At 40.8% G+C, this 24067-nt stretch overlaps 1 protein-coding gene across 2 annotated transcripts in view; it reads right to left on the bottom strand.

Moving 5' to 3' along the window:
- VCL (vinculin) overlaps nt 1-22518 on the bottom strand; it is a 53031-nt gene extending 30513 nt beyond the window's left edge. For both annotated transcript variants that reach the window (XM_059477336.1, XM_059477335.1), the window contains exons 1-3: nt 22092-22518; nt 6554-6624; nt 521-671 (exon numbers count right to left, since the gene is read on the bottom strand). In XM_059477336.1, the coding sequence (XP_059333319.1) occupies nt 521-671; nt 6554-6624; nt 22092-22259 (390 nt within the window). In that variant the 5' untranslated portion in view covers nt 22260-22518. The remainder of the gene's footprint in view (nt 1-520; nt 672-6553; nt 6625-22091) is intronic.
- Between the last annotated feature and the right edge of the window lie 1549 nt (nt 22519-24067).

Below are 24067 nucleotides of genomic sequence, written 5' to 3'. Positions count from 1 at the left end.
TTCTGGCTAGTGCAACAGCCAAAACGTAGCAACTGTTAGATTTAATCAGAGTACATCTTCTGCCTGACTAGCCAGACAGTCCAAATTTGTATTACCACCCATGCCCCAAGGCCAATTAAATTGCCAGAGCTATTGAGCCAGACAAACATGTTAGAAAGGCCTAGGGCTTTTCAATGAAGGGATACAGAAAATATAAGGATCAATAATGGGTAAAGTGAAGGGAATACAGAAAAGCATCAGGAAGGTATCAGACAGTTGAAGAGATCTGGCCCTCTTGAGCAATAATCACAGGCAGCACCTAAACATTATGCCATGCAAAAATGCTCCTAAAGAAACAGAGCAACGAGTCTTAAGCTCCTTCTGACAGAAAGGAATGCAAAATATGTTTCCAATCAAACTGAAACAGTCAAAACATCATTAATCTATTTAATAGCTTGGTTTAGCTACTTTAGTGAGGGGGACATTTTAATTAATAACCCTGTTGTGCAGGCACTTCTGTCAGTCGGGGTGGGATTCCTACCTCTGCTTCATCGAATGTCAGGAGCAGGTCTGATGTTCCAGAGAGGATTCCTCTCGAGCCATCGATGAGATAATCACGAGCTGGGACTGAGTAGGGGTCTGCCTGCAGCATCTGGGCTGCCCGCACCAGCTTGGTGCAGGCGTTCTCCACTCTGCGGGAAGCCAGCACACAACAATTGCTGGTTAGCTCCTGTCTGTGTGACCACAGGCTTGAGAAAATGCTGGATTTATTTTTAACTTGACCATTTGAAGCATCACAAGCAAACTCATCATTCTACACCTTTATAGTTTAAAAGGCAAGAGTATTTATTGTATTTTTTCTAACAAAAAGTCACCAGCAACCACACAATCCAGTTTTTCAGAAGTCACACAACCTTCCCACATAGGGAAGGTTTGAAGTACCCTTTACAGAGTGCATAGCACAGTGTCATTAAGGAGAGCTCCCAACCCAGCAAAATACCTTACATTCTTCATGACAAGGGCAGGGAACAAAACAACCATTCTTTCAGGACTTCACAATCAAAGTAACTGTTAACTTTTATCAGCCTTGTATAGGCATTATTATTCAAGTGGCAATTGCTATTAATAAATACCAAATGACAGCTACACATGAGGACAAAATAACATGAAAGACACTGTGCTCTGGTCATTGAAGCTGTAGTCGAGGTCTTCAGAATGTTAACACTCCTAGAAAGAGCAATTTAAATGACCACAAAATGCAGTGGTAAGGTACAATGTTCAAATGCAGCTTGCAATTCCAGCCATAAGAGCAGAAAGAAGATTTTGCAAGATATTACAGTATGTAACTACAGTAACACAAAAGGTACTTAGAATAAGAAGATAAGCTCTAAAATTAGGTTCCATCAAATAATTTAATATAACAATTTTAAAATATCAAAAATTAGAAGACTGAAAACATTTTGATTTGGTTCTCTTGTAATTACTTTGTGATGCCTTTGGAGAATAAAAAATTCCAACTTCCCTGTCACGTTAGCTATGCTACTCATGACTGCACTTTCCTCCACTGTCTCCCACTTCATTTAAGTGTAGTGTACTACATAATGCTCTGTGCTTGTGAATGCCATGTGCTCATTCAATAACAGGAGGTTCCAACAAACATAAAACACTTTTACTACAGCAATGCTACCTCTTGTGACCACTTCTGCATGCTTGTCACATAGCCCATTTTCTACTGACCACTTGAGTGAAATAGGACACCCATTACAGGGGAACTCACTTTTGTCCTGAAAGTCAAGTTTTCAGCTTATAGCTCCCTAGAATAGATCACATTGGACCAGCTGCATTATCATAACTAGCTCTTCTTGGGAGACATCTGCTCAGTGTATCACATGGCAGAGGCTCCTAACTGAGCAAGAAAATGCCAAAGGATTTCAAGGCAGAAAGTGGAAATGGTCTGCTCATCACTATGCAATGCACTCAGTTGTGTTATCAAAGTCAACTGACTTCACTAAATTACATTTCTGTGCCTGCTTCTCACATTTATTCTTTTCAACTCTGCCAAGAAAGGGATTAAACAAATCACCTATTCAGCAGCTCAGAGCTATAGGCTCAGAAATACTTAATTTCCTACAGTTTAATTTCATGGTTGTCTGTTTAATACTGATAATTATCTCAAGGCTGCCTTTCTCATTTGTTAAGACAAGAATTAACATAAATGCATACTACACCAGAAGCCACCATAATTAATGAAAATAGTGTTTATAAAGATTTAAAGTTTTCTTTTACAGTTTTTAGGGTTGAACCACTTAAAGGTAAATGTGAATTTCAATTGTATAATGCCTATTCTGTATGAATTTCCCAATGCACTTAAAATGCTTCAGGAGTGTAAGCTGTGTACAAGAAAATCATAGTGGTGCTTGAAAATCAGACACTTCATCCCCTGCAAAGCAGACATGCTAGGGAGCAAAAGATTAGGATTCATTTACTTCCATGAAAAAAACCCAACCAACCAAAACAACACAAATGACCAAAATCCCTAAAAATGCAATGAACCACTTGTTCTATCACAACAATCTATCATGTTCAGAAGTTTCAAATAGAAGTTTATTACTATGTGAAATTTCTAATCTCTGTATTATATTGCAACTTAAAAAACCCAACAACATATCTTAATAAAAAAGTATATTTATTTTTGAGGCATAATTACAATAAAGCTATCTTAACACCAGCCAAGTTCTTTGTGGGGAAGACACTGGTCACAATACTTCTAGCCATACTACTTTGGGTAGCCAATCCACCTCATCACAGTAATGCATTCCTTACAGAACATGAGGGGGGGAAAAGTAGCTTATGCTAAACTATCATTCTAGTTTTTAGGTTTCAGGATTGACCTCTGCTTTTCCCTGAGTTTGTTTTCCAGTTTAACTACTACAGTTTAGATTGCTTGCAGTTCTAGAAATATAAAGTAAAAAGCAGATCTTTTACATATAATTTGTTAATACAGATACCAGCAGTGCAGCTACAGCTCAACTACCAAAATAACATTAACATAGAATAGCATTATTGCTTGATTTGTTAAATGGCCATGAAAGTTAAACAAATTTTTATTCTCAGTGTAAACCAATAGTGCAACCCTGTTCTTTGCCTAGAGACTGCAGTTCTTCACTTCTTTACAAGAAAAGCTTAACAAGTAATAGAAACACATTGCAAAACATCTGATGTAAATTATATGCATTACTTATACTCCCTGGTGATTAAGACAATTAAGATAAAGAACTCAGCATTTTTTAGCTCTAAGTGAACAGTTTCAATGTGGTTTATGTCAGTAGCAAGTGAAGGGATGCATGATAGCTTTTCAGCAGCCAGCAAGTTATTTTGCTGCTCAATCACACTCCTACTGAAAAGCTTTACAGATTGCCATAATATATTTTTATTATGAACCCTCGATGCCTGTCTCAAGTTTTCAAAACAATAAACACACCTCTCTATCATCCAGGACTGGTAATCCTTTTGAATGGAGGAAATACAAACTGGAGGGAATGCAGTGCTAGCACATGTGTACTGCTTCTCACCTATCATCCATGCACCAGTACAAACTCTGCCAGAGCACTCCCTTAAAAAGGAATGCCACTTCCTGAACTAATGCTTTAGAAACAAAAACTCCCTCTCAGGAAAACAGAACCAAAAAAGACTCATCTGTTTCAATTCTTGCATCTAAATTCTGTCCTTTACAGCAGTAAAAGATAAGGCTCCCTTTGTACCTCACCTGTGACTACCATCTGTCCCCACAACCAAGATACCCAGGACAATACACTCCCCGTGTTAACAACAAACTGTTAATTTGTACTAATTCATTTTGATATAAACTCCAGATGAACAAAAACCCACAAGTGGAACATGTTATCATTCATAAAAACCATTGAGCATTCCTAACTCATGTTACTGCATCTAGGACAGTAAGTACTCTGTGGAGTGGGTCACTATTCTGACAGATACCTTTGGTTCCCATTTTACATTGTATCACAGCTCATGCAGTCATGAATTGCTGCAAAGTTCTTGCACCCAGCACAAAGTGGCACTATTCAGCAGTACCTATGTCACATTTCTACAGTAATTTAATTATTCAAGTCTTGCACAATTTGCTACATTTTGATCAAAGGCTTAATACAGTATAGCAATTTCAAAAAATCTCTTTTCCTTAGTCATTTACTTGTCTAGGTGAAGAAGCTGGAAATTAAGTAAAAATTACACACATCCTAGAAAATGAGCACAATAAAAATTACACATTTGCATCAAGAAGCAATGAAAAACCTTTGATCTTATTTAATGAAATAAACAGTCCCCTCAACAACTCAAACCCCCCGACAGCCACAGAAGATCACACACCAGGCCCACAGCATGATAAATACTGCAGTGGATTGAATCAAAGGTCCATTTAGCTCAGCATCCTGTCTCCAATAGTAGCTGCAAGTAAAAGCCTAAGGAAGGTTAAAAGCAGGATAAGCATTTATCATGCTTCCTCTAGGCACTCTCCCATCCTTCAACTATTTTCAGTTCTTGGGACTTCCTGCAGTTTGTGTATTTGACCCACAATGGATCCCTCTAAGTTCTTAGCTATTAACCTCCAAACCCACATAAAGAGTTTTAACAGTACACAACTAGCTGTACAAAAAAATCTCTCCTTACTGTTGGCTTACAAACTGCTAGCTTAAAGCAATTCCCCCATCAAGTTCTGCACAGGAAAAACACAAGTTTGCACCTTCTCCATGCAACTCATCCTTCCTTAGACGTTGTCAGGGCCTGAATCCCCTCTGTCACTTTCCCAGTTTCAGTCTACTCAGCTTTGCATTATACAGAATTAATTCTATGCCTTTGTTCTATGAGCTTTTCTAGTCCTACTACAACCTTTTGAAACTTGTGTGACTACCAGGACATGCAGTATTCAAGCTGCAGAACAAAACAATATTGTGACATTTTTATCTCTCATTCTTTGATGATAATCTAATATTTTATTTACTTTTACATCATGAACAGGTAAGGAGGCTCTCACCAGTCTTTGCTCATTATTGGTAATGGTCAGTTCAATCATCCTATCTGCCATTAGACCTGCTGCTCTCCCAAGCATGCAAAATTTCAGATATTTAGAAGTAATTTAATCCATACTTAACATCAAGTCACTTCAATTAAGGTACTGTAATTTCCCAGAGTCATCCATTAACCTCTCTGCCCTGCATAAGACTTGCACTTTTCACTAAGTACTTTTGCCTCCCAAGTCAGCCTGGTCTCCAGAACATTTATTAACATGGTGAAAAGCACAATCCCAACCAATAGCTCCACAGTCCTACTGATTTTCTCCTGCCATTGTCAGGGTTAACCATATCATCTTTTCTTCCACTTTCAATTTCCTTTCTCACACAAAAAAATTTCTAACTACTCTGCAGCTACTTCACCTTCTTAAAAGCCTTCACCTTCACCTGCCAAGTTTGGAAATCAGTGTATACTGTATTACCTGGACTACCCTTTCCCCTGTTGGCAATATTTCTAAGAATACCAATAGATTTATAAGGCAGAATTTCCCTCCACAGAAACACTGTCAGTTCACCCAAAGCACACTATATATAGGTGAGCTCCTTCTGTTCTCTAATACAGAATTTCTAATCATTTATTCCAAAAGTACACCAGACCTATACATCTCCTGTTCCCCAGATTTCCCCAGAAAGTTTCTCAGGCTGTAGCATCACTTTGATAGACATACTGGTGGTCTCAAGTGACAGGCTACTTCACTAATAATTCAGCTACTTCATTCTTGAACTCATATGCTAATACCACCTCATCCTAAGCATTATTTTAGTAATTTGTTTTGTCACCCTACAGTGCAATAAACTAAATCCTTATTCACTGCCTACCACAAATTTTCTCCTTAGACATCACCTCCCTTCTCCCTTTTATTATTTTCCCAGTTGTCTCAATGCTTTCTTGTTTTGACTATCTGCCTGTTTGGTGTTTGGAAATAACAGTAAAATACTCAGAAATTCTGTATACACTGGACAATTCTAACAAAGAGGTTCCTATAGGTAGTAGAAGAAAGTTACTTCAATAGAGGTCTGGCAATAAGCAGCTTGGAAACCCCACAACAAGGTGTGATGGATCATTTTTAAGGCTTAAGGCAACAGAAGGAGAAAGATGTCCTTTACACCAAGACATGCAATTAAGAATGTCTGCTGTAAGGGGACTGTCTACTGCACTGCCTGCAGTAAGTCACTGCTCTTCAAATGTCTTAGATCTCCAGGCAGTTATGCTATCAGCTGCCTATACTGACAAATTCACATTTTCCCATCAGCCAAGTAAATAGAAAAAGATTGAGACACCACATTGTCTCTGACACTTCAGGCAAACCTACAGGAGCACACAGCTAAGTACCATTGTTACCCTGATTAATTTTTGTAACTATTTTTAAAGGAAGAAATACCATATATATGGACTTATATACACAGAATGTAACAAGACAAATCCCTGCTGCCAAAGAGGTTGTTCCTGTACACACAACACAAGATTTAAAATAAAATTAATTTACTTGATAAATGCTGGTGGCATATCCCTTTTCAAGATCTGGTCTTCTGTTGTCTGCACAGTCTCTTTTCCAACCTGCAGGAGAAAACAGACATACTTAAAAATCAAAATTTCAATGTCAAGGCCAGATAAAAGCAAATAGTGAAATAAATAAATAAATAATTAAAAAGCACTTTGTACTAATGACAGCTCCTTTCACCAGGTTCCTGTTGCTGTGTTTACTTTTGAGATCACTATATACTGTGGTTAACTTAATGCTTCAGAAATCATAAGTTGTTTCCTATCAACATCTCTGCTAAATTAAATGAGGACACACCAAGACACTTCTCCCTTCTCCTACTCTCCACAGAAACAATACTGGTTTTCTCCTGCACTTAGTTGTAAAAATTTATTCTCTGAAGGTTTCCCTCTGTCCTAATATTCACAAGTCAGAAATCAAATTCAAAGATAAAAAATTTTACCCCCCTTTTGCTAGCAACTTAGTCTATTAGGAAAATGTAGTTAATTACTGAGAATGCACCCCACATCCACACCATCCTTTAGGCAAAAAATAATTATGCAGGAGCCAATAAAGAAAGAGAGTAAGATCTGGAGCTTTCTATACACTAGCTCTTGTGTTACACAATAGAAGTCTTTATAATTGGGAGCTGACTCTCTGAACTGTGAGATCACCAACTTGACAAAATATTTCCAGCTCCTTTGTTCGCTGTATTTTCCAGCTGAATAAGCTATTCAGAAAGGCATCACAAAGCAGAAGGTCTTTAAATCAGACACCACTTTGTGTTAAGAGCTGCCAGACCTGCTCAAGCTAGACAAGATAGCTCTGAAAATCCCTGATCAGCTGGTGCTTAAAGATTCACTGGCTTTGGACAGAAGATGCAGTGTGTCAGTATGCACAGCACTTGCCAATTCTAATGCTTACAGCCTTCCAGAACCACTGTTTCCTTGCAAACTTTTGCTGCTTGCCAAAAACTGTCTCCCTGGTCTGCTCCTTTTCAGAAGAACTTCACAGAAGTCCATTGGCCTGAGTATTTTACTTGCTTCAAAGACATTGAGCATAGCCTGCTTCTTTTTTTTTTTTTCCTCTATTAGTACTACAATCACAATTAGTCACACAGATATTTAAAAGTAATGAAAGTGCAAAAAAGTTAAATATCTTGAATTTTATGGTAGGTTTCTGTCTCTTGTGTTCACAGCAGGTTTACAAACAGTCATGCACTGTCCTGGTGAAAACAACACTGCAGTGTTGCTTTGACTACTGAACTTCATGGCAATGCCTCAGGAGCATGATTCTAAATGTATCTCATGGCCCACCTGAGAGTGTGCCTGCTTTGTTCTAATTATTTCCATTGCACTCAGGAAACACATCCTTTACATTTCCCACAAGCTTGCATGGATAAGTGCATCAACATGATAAGAAAAAATTGAGTAGTTCTCAGTAACTCTGGATTACACATTGTTAGACAAAAGAGTCTCACAGGAGAAAATGAAAAGCAATACTGTACTTACAAGAACCATCCCTTCAAGATTTATTTTCCTGCAGCTGTACCAACCTGCATACACTTGAGTATATTGGAAAAAGTATAACTTTAAAGAATGCCAAAAAATAAAACAGCATGGGGGGCACTTCAAGTTGACAGTCATTTCAGCAACTGTTATTTTATATTGGCCAGGTATATTAGACCATACAAAAAGCATGTAATCACTCACTCTAGAAAGGACAAGTCTCTTCCATAAAAGGATAGATCTAGGTTCAGTACTCAAAGAAGCATACAGCTGCCTATAAGTAGCTGATAACATCTACTTCATATGTCTACAGATGCACATATATATATACACTTTTTTGCTATAGCTAGCGAAGTAGCTATTAAGCTATCTTTAATCTTCAAATAGAAGTAACATATAGGATAAGAGTCAACTCCTCTTCTGTTGTTTGGGGGTTTTCTGTGGAGATTTTTATCCTCAAAAAAGCTGTCCTAAACTCCAGTGACGTTTCTCTTCCAAGTCCATCCATATCCTCAGCTCTGTATACCACAGAAGGCACACAAGATTTCAAGGAGCTTCAAAGTTGCATCAATTAAAAAGATACACTGCCTTTCTAGTAAAAAGGACTTTCAACCTTGTTTTAAGCACCAACATAGAATGTACTCCTGACATTGTTTAAATAGAAAACCTTGTTTGCATAGGTTATTTAACCTTTCCGTTTACTGCTCTTTGCAGTTGTTGCCAAGGTATAGAAGTAGAACATAAAAAACAAATGTACTCCACATAACACTTCACAGGAAGAGTCTCAAAACAAAGACATATTAATGAGTGAAAATATACATCCTCAAAAAAGTTCAGTGAGTTTGCCCTTCTAGCTTTGTGGTTAGGGGTTTTTGTTGCTTTGTTTCCTACTTAGTTTTCACCAGATCCTGTTTCTTCAGATTGAACTTTACATGGCCTAAGCAAGTTTTGGACACATCACAGTGTAACACAAGGTTAACAACCACCTTCTTCACAGTCCAATACCAAGAAAATGAGGATTTTTTTCTCCCTTGAAAATGTAGTATCTATTGCTTATTTCAGACAGATAGCTTGTCCAGCTTCATGCTATTATAAAACAATCACCTGAGAAAGATTTTATTTCTAGCCAACAGTACACATGTAGAAAAAATGACAGGATGCTTGCTTGGGGTTTGGATATTCTTACCTCTTAAGATGATCCTAACTTACTGGGAAGTGACAGACTGATACAGAAGCTTCTGCTATTACACAGTGGTGGAGTGGCACTTACTCATGGTTCCAAAGAAACTGCCCTGACTAACACACTAAAATAACAATAATTTCAACACTGCACAGAGTAAGGGGAGCTCTCAAGCAAAGCTGACCAGGACAGTTTCCTAGTTACAACTTCTACCCCATTTCCAAACTCTTTGGAGATTACAGACAAATCAGATGAATAAAGAGTGAGCTACCTTCCCTCTTGCTCCCTGCTCAAAAAGCAGGGAACAAGAGGCAGACAAGTCAAGAAATTTAAAGGAAATGGGACACACAAAAGTCAGAGGGCATATATACGGCCACAGAAAACTGTCTAGGAATGTAGCTATAAGCAGGAGGAAGAGATTGAGATTTCCTGCTCCTGCTTTTAACCTTGTTCATCAGTCTCCTGCAAGTCTTATTTGCCACTGATTAGTATAAAACCAGCATGCTTTAGGCTTTCTCATGTGGAGAATTTTCTTCATGGAAAAGAAAGAAAAGGTTTTCTGGCCAAGTTTCTTCCTTATAAGCAGTTTTGCAGTTTTTTGTCATATTTGCTTCAGCTGCAGGAAAAGTAAGACAAGCTCCCTTGCCTACCTTCTTAGCCTTTTAGATAAAACAAACAACAGCTGCTCAGTGAGAAGGAGAAATAACTTCATCTTCTGTAATTCTATGAGAGTTTGTTTAAACGGACAAACACCCAGTAATATCCAGCCCTTTCCACTTGTGCAGTTTGAAAGTAAAAACTGCGCGTATCACATCAAATAAACGACAAAAATAATTAAGATGGGAGTCCAAAGTTTATTGTTTAAGGGTCATTTTATTTATTTTTTAAACAGAGATTCCTCTGAAAGCCTCTGTTTACAATACTAGTTTGACAATTTGCCAAATGCTGGAAGAGACATTTTCCTCACAGCTTATATGATTTCCTCTGTTAAAAGGGAAGATGACCTTAGAAGAATTAGTTCTTGCAATGTTCCAGAAGCTTAATTTAAAACATCTGTCATTTTAGAAAGGAGCCTTAAAATATTCCTTCACCATCACCCAGTGAACACACAACAGCCCTGGCTGTTACCCCCATGGCTCCCCCAAGAAATCAGCTGCAGTATGAGTTCTGCTTGACAAACCCAAGTACCACACAAAGGGATCTAAGTCTGTATGCTATAAAAGCAACTTTACCAGAGGACAACTCAATAAAAATCCACTCCCTGGTTTATGCATTAGTCCATGTCTTGCTTTCAGGACGGACTGTGACAATAGTAGGCACATTAAATCTCAAATCAAAAATTTTTTATTCACCAGCTCAGTCCTATCAAGTTCCCTGCAACTTCTTCACAAATTTCTTTAGATGTCTATCCTGAAAAAATAAAATTAGGTATTTACTTTAATTCTACAGTGACAACAATCCCTACGTTGCACAGTCACATCTATAATACATCTCAAAATTGAGTACATTTAATACAACTGAAAAAGTGAGTCTTCAGCTACAACTATTTTTTTTTACACAAACTTTTGTTTTTCCTTCAAAGGTTCTCAGAAGCCTTTAAAAAAACCAAATTTCCAATCTCTTCATCATTCCACTCATCTTGCTTTGAATTATAAACAGGATTGATATGTCAATTGCAATCAGTGAATTTACCACTGCTTTAAGAAGCTTTAGAGTTTTCTACTTCTCTGTAGGTGAACAGGCCTATATAATTAGAGATGGAAAGCAGTCCAAAGAAATGTGCAGCTAAATTCTCCTCCTGCCTTTAGTTTACACCAAATGAACAGTGCACATATCCCAGCAGTGAGGCAGTCCCAAGTCTGGCTTGAAGCCAGGCCCAATGCTAGAGACTGGTGAATCAGAGCCTATCCCCTGTCCTTTCAGCCAGCATGGAAGCTGTGTCCTGACTCCTGCTTTTCTCATGATTGCCCTGCAGACTGCATTCCACCCATGGCAGGGTACAATTCCAAAGTCAAAGCAAGCAAATTAGAACACACCAGCCATCTGGTCCCCAGCAGCAGCAAACTGACCTACCTGTCTTCACTGATGGTTAAGAAATTTAACTGGCTTAAGGCTAAGAAAATCCTGCTGTCCACTTAAAATACAGAACTATGAAACAAGAAGCATATGGAAAACAGAGAGCAACATCCTCTGGATACCAAAAAACTTCTTCATGTTGCTAGTACCTACTAACTCTGTTACCTGTACAGAGCTGAGGCCCGGATGGTTTGGCGAATTACAGGATTAAGTTCACAGAAGTAAACACATATTGATTATGTGATATTTTTAACAGAACTATTCTAATTTGGAAATTAGTTTTTCATGAAAAGAAGAGTTTCTTTTTCCAAACCAATACTTCAAATTAAAATTACTTTAGGACATTATAACTCTACTTCAGTCAAATAATGTTAAGTAATCTCTAACCCTTGGGCATTTACAAAACTCACCAGAAAAAATAAGATACAGCAACTGTAGTCTAGAAATGAGATGAGCTGCTAACACCTACCTTTACAAGAAAATCTAAAGACAACACCACATACCAAACAGTACTGCAGACTCCAAAAGCTCTTCCAGTTCGTTTCCATGTACTCACATCTGTGATAAAGAATTTCAGAGTATCTCTTAACACAAATCCTGCTGCCTGTGTATACACATACTAGGACTGTACTAAAAGATAACTTAGCTCTAAAATCATGTTTTCTCATTATTCAGATGGTTGTCTGAAAAAACAAGAAACCAAACACCATGATTCTGTTGGTAGATTTACACCAGCTTTGACAATGTGCTAATATCTGCATGTTGCAGAGGATTTGGTAGATGAGGAACTCCATCATGCCCCAGAAACTCAGATGTATCCTGTCCTCCCAGCACTTCAAGTGTTAAGTCAAGTAGAAGCAGCCAGAAAGTTTACTAATCTTAAGCTTTTTGGCCCTGTTGGCAAGAGTAATAGTAAGAAGTGTCATCATAGGAAGCGTGCAGATCATATCAAAGGGAAGGCAGATACGGCTCCAGATACAGCAGGGCTGCCTATAAGAAACTGTGATTCTGATACAGATAAATATGGTACTGCAGCATCTCTAAACCAACCCAAGTTATAGCTACACATAAATAATAACCAAGTCCACCCAGTCTGTTTTTTCCTTCATCAGAAGGATAAACTAACTTATTACTGTTCACAGATCACAAGTTAGTATTCCATTTACCCATGTGCTGGCACAGAGATTCAAGAAGCTAAAAAAAGCAAAGACAAAACGTGTTTTCTATTATTGAGTAACTTTCAAATGTAGAACAGTAGTGCAGTTTCTTTCTCTACAGTTACTGATGTAGTAACTGACTGTATCAGCTACAAGGCAGATATCCAATAGAAGTGCCTCAATTTCCCTTTGCCTAATTAACTACAAAATCTCTTGTTGCCTTTTATAACCCATTTTACTTTTTGAAAACACTGCTGATTTGACAGGTATTGCTACCTAAATGAGACATTTAAAAGTGTCACAACTGAAAATGTAGGATGGCTACCAGGCCTTGAATTTTAGGATCTTCCAGTTGTTATACTTGTACTGACTTCTGAAAACCAGACCATTCAACACTGATTTTCCCTCTTGCACAGAAAGAGTGGCACTACTTCCCTTATCAGCTCTGTCCTAGAGGATCAGTGGTTCCAGAGAACAGATTGTTTTTCTCTCTATGTTCATGGCAGTAATGGTTCCCTGCAGGAAAACAGAATAAGGAAAAAACCACTCATCTAGAATTCCTTTATTGATAAAGTAATATTCTTCACTATGTCTTTAATATATTGAAAATATCTTCACATGCTCACTAATATATGACTCAAGCAACAGAAATTCAGAGCATTAAATCTTTTGGCATAAGCTCTGCAACAGCAAATGTATCTTGACCAGCAAGATACATGCTACACAGAGTTCTATAGCAATTACCCACCTTCTGTAGCACACTGGACAATTTGTCTTTTCTAAGTCTCACTTTACTTGTCTAACAGCTATTTCTAGTGGACACTAAGTTCATGGTGTAAATTATCGTTTACATTTTAAATGAAATCTTCTAATTGGCTACAACAGTATTTAGTTACATTAAAGAGAAAATAAGAAATGTCATGCTATTATGTTTTTTTTTTACTCAGAGAAAAACTGAAGTGAAACCTACCTAAAATTTACTGAGGTTCCTCTTCACCATGCTTTGACTTTCTTGAGGAAAAGGGAGCATTTTATAGGTGTGGCAAAGACTCAAAGACCACTTCACTTGCTACAGTTAAGCCAATGGTTTGGCAATTACTAGGCCTTCACAAACCATTTTTTGTCATTGTATCAGAGCAAGCTAAATAAATAATGACCTTTTTGCTACTACTGCATAGTTCCAGAGAAACCTCATTCATTTGTTTCTGTTATTCAGCACAACTATTGTGCTGCAAAAGCTGCAAAGACAGCTATGCTCGTGAAAGTGATTATTACTGTAGTCCAAACACTAGTCAGTTTAATTTGTTAGCTCACCTAAAAACCTGTAAGGGTTATGCAGTGATTTGAAAAAGCAATACTTGGAGGAAAACTTCTTATAAAGTGTAAAACCAAAAGCTTTTGAAGACTTAGCTGAAGGACGAACAGACACCTGTACACACACTCAGAGGCTGAAATGTGAAGCACCTTTTGTGATTTATCTTGACCAAAGTTACAAAAACCCCTATGATTTTAATCACAAACAGGCACACCAAAACAAGTTAAACTTCAGTAACTTCCATCTGGGTGCTTGATGCAGCAATCTTTTTCTAGTGATAACTCTTTAGATAAATATTCAGTGCATCACACAGCTCAGAATTAAAAACCTCCTCTAATCAAGTACACGAATGTCTGTTAGCAACTTGCAAGGTTTTTCACTCAGTTATGTATTACTACACCCCATTTTGCACTGAAGAGCTTAACCATTCCTTGCCCATGAACACACAGCTATCATACACATTTATAAGAAGTCCATTTGTTCTAACTGTAAGCTTGTGGTCACCAGGAACCAAATCCACCCAAAATGCTCACAGCTCACAACATCTCTGTGACCCACATGTACTGACTATCAGTCTAGTCAAAGTCAGTTTCTGCTCCTTCTGGCAAGGATTCGTACAGGTGAACAAAACAAAACCTGCATAAAAGAAGGAAGCTTTATTAATGCTTCCCTCCTCTAAAACAGCTGCAATGTGCAGCCTCTTGAAAATTCAGGAAAAGTCTGGAAGCCAGAACTAGCAGCAACCTGGCTGAAATAAGTTCTAGATGACAGATTTAACAGCTCCTCTGCTTGACAGGAAGAGTCAGACTTCTGACACTGAAGAGCTGATACCTGGCAAATAGATGAAAGATGAGAATGGGCAAGAAGTTGATATTTGATATGGACGTTCCTGGCTCAGCCTTTAATAGGCTTCCATTTTGATGCACCCATTCAAAAAGAAAGGCTGAGAACATTTATCAGTTTCCCATCACACAATGACTTAACCAAGGTGACCAGAGTGCCTCATCTGTTCAGGGGTGAGAACACACGACCATTTCTGACACTGCTACTGTAGCACTTCTGTACTCACCATTTCTCACACTGTACTGTAGCACATACTCAATTTATGAAATTAATGGCCATGGCTCTTTTCTTGCATGCTTTTCAGCATTTAAGGAGGGGCAGGCTTGTGTCTAGCTCATTCTAAGGTTCAGCTACTAAAATGAAGTTCAAACTGAATACCATTGCATTTTACTATTCCCACAAACACGTGTTAAACATTGAGCAATGAGACCAGAACAGCTGCAACATACCCAAACATTTTAAGCTGCATACACAAAGATATCTGAACATAAAGCTTGTCAATTTCACCAAAGCAGTGCTTTCTCAGCTCTGCTATTCACCATTTTATTTATGCACCATATGTACCTTAGGTCAAAGATTAAGCATGATACTTGCTGAAATGAAACCTTCTTAAGCCATCCCAAAAATTCAGTTTAGTATGAAAACTGCTTGCCTGTACCTTTCCTCTCACAGACTGTAAGCTCTAATTATCTTTTACTGGTAGATATAGAGTGAGGAGGTGAAGGCAGGAAGGCTCTGCTGTTAGAAACAGAAGAATTGATTGGGAATGCCAATGACAGGTGGAGTAACCATTAAATGGTAGAACTAAGAATCCTGAAAGGAAAAAGACAAATCAGAGCTTGAGCTTCAGAACCAAATTTAGCCTCTTCAGGGACCTAACTGGAGAAATCACATAGAACACAGTCCTAGAAAGAGAAATTCTGGAGAGCTGGTTCATCCTGATGAGCAGGAAGACAAGCCCAAGTGGCAGGAGGCCTGCCTGAATGAGCAGTCCAATATCACTATGTGGAGAAAAGTATCTCTGTGTTTCAAAATACAAAGCAAAATTACATCACTCTCTAAAGTTACAAGACTAAATGTTACAAGACTAAATCAGGAAGAACAAATGGCTAAAAAACACTGGTCCTTAACATGAGTTTAACTCTTCCCACACTGGTGGGAAAAACATTTAGTAAGCACTGCAGAAAAAAGCATTTTAGTAAGTTTTAAAAGCAGAAGTGGTATTCACCAGATTCTTGGCATATGGAACTTTTTAATCCAACTGCCACTTAAAGACTATCCATTCCACAATAATAGTCTCAGTTTTTATGGCCAAAAAAGCAAGCTGCATATGAGGACACATTTAACAATCTCTATGTACATTTAAAGGAAGAGAGAACAAAAGATTGCTTTTAAAGCTGATGGAGGAGACTGGAATAAATTAAGTATCCAAACACAATAACACAACAAAGAGATGATTCCATTCAAATCAAACTAATCACTTATGTAAAGATGATTCCTAACAGATAAAAGCAAGAAATAAGTTTATGATGTGCTTTTGTTATTACAAAGTTGCTTTCTGTCTCATTAATCACTCTTCTCCCAGCTCCTCCCATACACACAGCCTGATGGGGTTTATCCACTTTCTCAGAGCACATGGCCACAGTTCCCAGAATGGTAAATGATCCCTGAAGAAATCGCTGTGCACTGAAAAAAGATGTTCTAATTTTAAAACCAGGGAAATTATTATTATTATTTGTAAAACACCAATCTGTTTTCTACTACTCACAGGTAAGACCTAGAAAGGTGTAGTGTAAAGACATTCTCTAATGAGATCTTCAAGCTTATTCTAGTGCTCATTCACTTGCTAGTAATTTGGAGCTCTGTAGAGTTCAGATTATCTGCTCTTTTAACCATTTCTTTCAGCTTCAAAACATAACATAATAAACTGGAAATAGGGAGGCACAGGTCTATACATATCCCATGACAAGTTACAAACATCAAGGAAAAATGCAAAAACCACAGCCTCCTTGAGAGTCATCTTTTGTGCTGTGTAGAAATTCTGCAAGGAAAAAAGCTTATCTTTTTCCTTTCTTCTCCATCCTTTTCCAAGATATATAAACATATTGCAAGCTAATTTTGCTCCTCAAAAAATGAGAAACTCTAAGCTGCTCACAACAGCTCACTCCTATCTTTGTAGCCCGAGTTACAGGCAAGCCAGCTATGCCAAAGAAAACTTAGGATGATAAAGCTGCTTTACCATCCACTCTCCTCAACAGAGCACTTCTCCTCATTCCAGGTGTTACCTGTGTATTTGACTTTTGCTGCTGAAATCATGGCAAGGATTTCAAGGCAGGCTGCATCCTTCACAATTTCATTTAAACAGGTGTTTTCCAAGCTGGTGGTTGGCAGGTATCAGTGGACAATTTACAGCCTGGCCAGGGAAGATGGATATCCCTTTCCAAATGACCCTACAACGCCAGGCAACTTCTCACCTGTCAGAGGCCCTGGATGCAGACAGAACATGCCAGTGGCTTCAGGTGATTGCTGCTTCTTCCTCTGCTGAGACAGGACAGCTGCTACAGCTACAGTAAATGCAACACTCCCTCTGTTAACTCTTTTGTTTAGTTTAAACTTTATTTCTCTGCTGAAGTACTGGTATTAATTCCATCTGTTTTAAGAGCTATCTGGGTACTTTTAGTTGTGCCTAGATGGGGTGGGCTTCAGCTGGTGGTAGGTGAAGGAGACCAACCTCACAACTTTAGGAAATCATAAAAACCTTTGACACATGTGACTTTGACCCAGCAGTACAGGGTCTTGTTCCCATCCAGTACAATCTCCAGTCAAGCTTAATCTTACTCTAGAGTGCTTTTATTTACATTTTAAAATAGTACTTGGCCCAGACCTACTTAAAGGAAACATCTGATAAACCTTGACTATGAGACAGGAGACTTATAATCTAAGAGACCCTTCCTGATGATTAGCCTGACCTAGTCAGGCCTGACCTGGCTAGCCCTGGCTAGTAGCTGAGAGGTGTCAGTAGTGCTTCATAAGCCTCCAAACCTCAGTAAGTAAATAAAGTCATATCACAGCATACAACAATAATATCTTCTTAAGAAATGTGGTCATCAGCAATTTAATAGCAAGTAAAGCATTTTTTTCCCATTAAAAAAATAATTAATAGAAACTGGAAGCATAGACACACTTGTGAAGTAGACTCACACATAAAAGGACAACACACAGGATGGAATGGCAGAAGTTGCATCATCAAATAGACAAGCACTGTTTTTTCAGAGCAGATCCCTGTTCTGAAATTCACTTGTTACCATTAGCGTCTTAAATCTTCCACCATGAGATTTCATAGGAGTGTCACTTTGCTCAGATGCCCCAAGCTCCATGAAAATTAAGGACATGAACACAGGGTAAGTCTCAAGCAACTGGTCTCAGATAAAGCAGGTCTTTTAGGCCATTGACCTCATTCACCAGCCCAGACTCTGAAAAACCAACACCTCCTTGAGCTGCTGAGCCTGCTCCAGTATTTTAAATTGTGTGCTTCCCAAGTCCCTTCTACTACCTTAATTTTCATGCACAGAATTACAACCTAATCTGTCAAACTCAGCAGCCTCACCCATGGTATTGTTGGCATTTGGCAGAGCAACAGCAACACTGCTCTGAGGCAGCTCTGTGTGGAACAGCAGAGAGAAGTGACCAGAGCAGGCTCTGCCTGTACTGACAGACTGCCAGGATCCATACAAAGCACTATGGAGCTTACAACATCAGGGTAGAATTTGCTTTCTCTCTTTGGCAATAATATAACATTGGTCTGAACATAAACGCTTGTAAATTCACTGCTGCCAAGTAGCAGGTTTTTTTCTCCTCCATGAAATAAAACCATATATATAATGTGTGATTGGATCACGATTTCTGCATTATCATCAGCCATCCTTGATAAAATCCTTATTTTTAAAATAGGCTAAAAGTCTGGTGAAGTAAAAAAAAAAAAAAAAAAAAAAACCCAACCAAGAAAACAAAACAATTGGGGGAGGGGGGGAGAAAGCCTAAAACAACTAGAAAATCACCACATGGTTAATTTCCTCCCTGGGAAATTTGACTAGTTAAAACTCAAAATTTCACTCTCCTCTAAACTAATAGGATATTTAGCAAGCTCAAAATTATTCCATACCTATTAGGGAGCCTTGACTATTACCCACCACCAGCACCACTTCTGCTGATTTACAGTGTCACATCTTTTAGATAAAAGAAATACCAAATGCCAACCTTCTTTCCCATAAGAGGCACACATCCACTATAAATACAGGCCAATACAAACATTAAGATTTTCAGTTAAAAGAAGGACCAATTTAGTACATTTGTAGTCTTGTGGTATCTGAACCTCTCCCTCAAATTCCTGCCTCCAGTCAAATTTGATTTCCATGTAAAAAAGCTTCTGATGTTACCTCCACATTATATTTTTGCACAGGCAACAAGAACTTCACACCACAGTTAAGAAACTTCATCAAAATGCTTCAAAACAATTTGAGAATTATTGTGCAAAAGATTCCCAAAATAATCAAGATACAAAATAATCAGTAAAAGCAAACTGTCGCATATTGGAAAGAGTACCAAGTCTTGCTTTGGTATTTTACTACAGCAATGACTAACTTGTAAAAGATTTAGTTATTTCATTAACTTCAACAATGACTTGGACCATCTCTTCTCCACAATCACTTTACAATTAGGTTCTGACAAGGCAGTATCTCTAGGATAGGTCCACTTGAGTGTGCAAACTTTACATTAAAAAAGGTATGTAATTTAAGATGGCTTCAGGCAAACCTTGAAACACAGCAGAACCATTAATGACAGGAAATACAGAAATGCATGCCAAAGGAAGAGTTCTCTTATAAAGGTCTCCAGTCAGGGTATTTAGGAGGAGGACCCTTTTGACTCACCTAATAGTCCTAATGTAAGACTGTCATATCTATCAACCTCTATTCCATCTTGAGTGGTGTATTGTGCTAGCTCCATCTCAGGAATGTTCAAGTTGTTGCACACAGGTCCTTCCTTACAGCCATATAGTCATACTGTGAGGGAAAATGCACTAGGAAATATCTTCTAGGCCTTCAGCACAGTACATCTTCAAGGCCTTCAAGCACCGCTACCAGCAATTACACACACATGATAGTTAGATCAATTAAATATTGCATTTTCCAAACTGCAGAATCCTTACTATAGGCTGGGTAGCTGGAGAGTAATGCTGCTGTATATGAAAATTTATCACTAAAAAACTCCCTGCTTCTCAGTACTTTTCTTTATGTGCTTTGTGATACTCACACTACACTGAGAACCCTGAGCAGACAGCAAGCAACAAACCAAGCCAGCACCACATTATTCTCTTGGTTGCACTGACAACTCCATCTTTGCTGTCACCTAGGAAGCCACCAGAAGGCTCGTAATTCGAGAACCTGTCTGCACAAATTCTCCTGCTCCTGTGAAACTGCTGTTTCATAAATCACCTTTACACTTCAGAGCAATGCACTGAAAACAGAGCTTCAGATAGGAATGAGAACATCAATTCTGCACTTTTCCTAATATAGACAAAGCTGTATTTTAGCAGATCAGGGTATCTTCATGGTAACTATCACCTCAGATTACCCCACTTTTATTGGCTCTTTGTGAATAAACACAGAAAAAATAATTCAACAATCATTCCTTTTATCAAACCAGCAGACAAGAAGAGAAAAACAGAGGCTTCCAAAACAGTCCAAAATGAAAGATCTAGCATTAGCAAGCTGCAGAAGGAAACTAAATCTGTTTCTGTATTTCTCTAATAAATGAAATTTTATCAGATCAAGTTTCTTTTGAGATAAAGGTGGGGTGAAGAAAAATAGTCACACAACCCAGGGTTACAGGGTTAGCTCAGAGAAGCAAAGCATTATTCCAATGTCCTTCCTTTCAAGGAAAAGTATTTCATACGCACAGGCTTCGCACCCTTACAGCCAAAACACCTATTACATCAGTGAACTGCTGCAGAACAACTGCTCTTCATAAAGAGATGAGTGGCTGCTATAGTCAGCAAGAAGCACAAGTATTCTAGACAGTCTGTAATATTTATAGTCATGGCGACCAAGAAACCTAGTTACACTGTAGTAAACTGCAAAACCTCCAAGTGGCAAGTTATTCTAGCAGCAGCCAGTAGTACAGGCCAAAACATGATTAACACATCACATACATTAGTCATCCTGACAGCTTCTTATACCCACAAGTCTCATGATTTCAGTGCACTCAAACATTGGTTAACAGCGACACAGTATTTTAACTTGCATAGCTACTCATTTTAAGGCAAAGAGGCAGCAAGAGGTACCTTTCCATTTATTCATTTACTGGCAAGAGTTATTTTTTGCTAGGAACGACTTCAGAATTTAACAGGATTCAAAATGAGCAAGGAACATGTATTCAGTACTTGTAAACAAGCTTAACAAAGGTGTAAGGTAAGTGTTACCAGGTAATTCTTAATGCAGTAGAAGAGTAGGCAATGTCACAGTGCTTTCTATATCAAAGAAAGTATTTCTGCTTTGCAACAGTTCGTTATTCTTTTGTTTATTATAAAAGTGCTAATAGGACTGAAACATTTCAAATGTATTAGTCACTTGCACTTCTCACACTGCAGTGTCCATACTGCAAATACTCAGATCTTAAAGAGACAAGCTATGCATAACCGCTTTCAACAAGTCGAAAGAGTAGGCCAAATTTCCGTCACCTTTAGCTCACCACAAGCAAACAGTAACTCACACTCGAGGCTAAGTAACAAGAACGATTCACAGCTCCAGACTTTGCCTGGAAGCCACAGGTCTGTCCCGCCTCAACTTCTGCACTGATAAGGAAGGGCCAGCCCCCACCGATTTAAAAATGAAACCCAAATGCCTGGGAGGTCGGGGCTTTATTATTGGTTGGGTTTGGGATTTTTTGGATAGGCTCACGCCAAGTAAGTATTTTGCCTTTTATAGCGCATACACTTAAAATAGGAGTTTCCTAGGCAGCAAAGAACCACGCAGCGTATCAGAGCCATCTGTGAAGCGTTTCGGGGCGGGTATGAAAGCAGCAACTACCGCGCTTTACTGCACTTTAATGGGATGCCTCGCCTCAGGTGGGCATAGGCTTCTCTTCACTCCGAGACGGCGAGCAACTCGCTCTTGGGACAAACTCACTGCTCCGCTGCACGGCTCTCACGGCTCCTCCGCCGGCCGGAGCGGGAACAAACGACGGCGGCTTACAGGCGGGAGCCGCAGAGGTCCAGCCAGCCTTCCAACTTAACCCTTTCCTGGGCCCCAGCACCGCGCCCAGCCGCTCCTCACGGGGCGGGGCCCGGGACACCTGTCCGCGACAACCCGGGCTGGGCGGGCGCCGCCGCACTCCCAAGTTGGCCGCGGCGGCCAAAGTCGTTCCCAGGAGAAGGCGCGGAGGAGGCGGGCCAGCCGCCGCTACTCACCCGCACCAGGTTGCTGACAGCGGCCTGCACGGCCGATACGGGGGCGGTGAGGTCCGGGATGGCCTTGCCGTCCACCTCCCCCTCTTCGTGCATGATGACCAGGTGGGAGATCTGCTGGGCCACCGGCTCCAGGATGCTCTCGATGGTGCGCGTGTGGAAGACGGGCATGGCGGCGGCGGGGTGGGGGGCCGGGGCCCGAACTCGGCACAAACTCCTGGCAAACTCTGTCCCTGCGGGCTGGCGCCCCACAGAGAAAGCCGCGGCCTCCGCGCGAAGAGGAAAAGGAGGAAGAACAGAAAACCAAACGCCCACTCCGAGGTCCCCTCGCCCCGGAGCGGAGTGCGGCACACGGAGAAGCGGCTGCCGGCTTAGGCTCGCGGAGGCGGGACTCGAACTCGCTGCCCTCCTACCCTCCGCTGGCAGCGCCCACCCTACACTGGCACCGCTCCTTAGCCAGGCGGCGGCTTTTCAAGCGCCACAACCCGCCCCGCCCGCGGCTCCCGCCCCCGGCCGCCTTGCCCAATGGCCGAGCCGGGCCCCCACTCCCAGTGGCGCAACGCCGCGTCCATCAACATTCCAGAGCCTCCTTCCCCTCCACCCCCCGCCTTTCCCGCACCACCCGCCTTCCCAACCAAGCTTGGTTGCGCGGGCGCTAGTTTCCCAGCGTCGAGATGACGTCAGACATTCTGGTGTCCATATAAGGAGACGGTTAATGCCAGGGTGCCGGGATCGCGGGGGGCGAGGGCGGTGGGATTCCTGCGCCACGCCCGCCGCCGGAGCGAGTTCGCTGCGTTGAGCTGAGGCGGAGCGTGACCGCCTGGCTGGGCGCGTGGGGCTGGGCACCACTAGGACGGGAGTGGTCGAAGGAGAGGTGGCCCTCCTGGCCGGACCCGCTGTCCCCAGGCTGCCTGGGGCGCGCCGCTTCGTGCGGGGTGTGCGTTCTCACCGCAGCCGGCTCTGCGCGGTCCGCCCTGGGCGCGGCCCGAACGCTTCCGCCCACAGTGAGGAAAAGTGGCGAGAGGCTGCGGGCGCTGATTCTCGACCGCGCTCGGGTGGGGAGGGCTGTCCGCGCCGTCCCGCTCCCCGCGCGCCGCCCCTCAGCGGCTGAGGGGACACGGCGGGACAGCGCTGAGGCGGCGGCGGCCCTGCGGGGCAGCACGTACCGGGAGCGTGAACCTCGGCTCGGGTTTTACCGCTATGAGTGGTGGTAACAGCGGGAGCTTGTTTAAATACACTTAGGTGAGCGGTGTGGTGTCGGGAGAAGGGGTACAAGCCGTAGGCAGAGAGGAACATAAATCCCCACTTCCCCGGAGCGCCCGTGTGGGAGCGCGGCTGCCGGTCCCAGCACGGCTCGGGGTGAGCGCTGCCCGCCCTCTGGCGTGTCCCGGGCACGGTTTCTTGTGGCACGGGCAGCACTCGTGGTAATAAAACGTGAGTCGGGAGTTACAGTCTACGCTTCTCACTTTCTTTGATAAAAGAGCGCAGGTTCAGATTTGGAAAGTTATTGCTGCCTTCTAGGAGTTTTTAGCCCTGTGCTGCTATTTTAAGCTATAAATCAATGTCCCTGTCAGACTAGGTTGCACTCTGAAGTGGTCCAGAGCAAACAATGTGTTTTCTGTGCAGTGTTTGAACACAGCCTCTCCTACCAGAAAACACAGACACGTATAGAAAGAGCAGTTAAATCAGCAAGGCTGGTGTGAGCTCAAGGATCTCTTTGTAACTTGTACTGGTGTCGCTGTTGGAGCTACTGGGACAGCTACAAGTTGTAGGCCTAAAAAGCTATGAAAACCAGGTTTTGTTCAGGGTTAAGATATCTTAGCACCACCTTTAACTCAGAAGTTTTCTTTTTGTTTTGGTTTGCTTACTGTTCTCTTTTTAGTATTATGGAAATTATATTTCTGTCTGTGTGTTTATTGACTCTCCATTAGTAGAAATCATAGTACTAACTTCCACGTTGTACAAGTCCACTTGGTTTG

This window comes from Ammospiza nelsoni, chromosome 8 (assembly GCF_027579445.1).
Source record: "Ammospiza nelsoni isolate bAmmNel1 chromosome 8, bAmmNel1.pri, whole genome shotgun sequence".
NCBI lineage: Eukaryota > Metazoa > Chordata > Aves > Passeriformes > Passerellidae > Ammospiza > Ammospiza nelsoni.
Note: the sequence above shows the minus strand (reverse complement) of the source record. Positions and strands in the feature narration are given on the sequence as shown.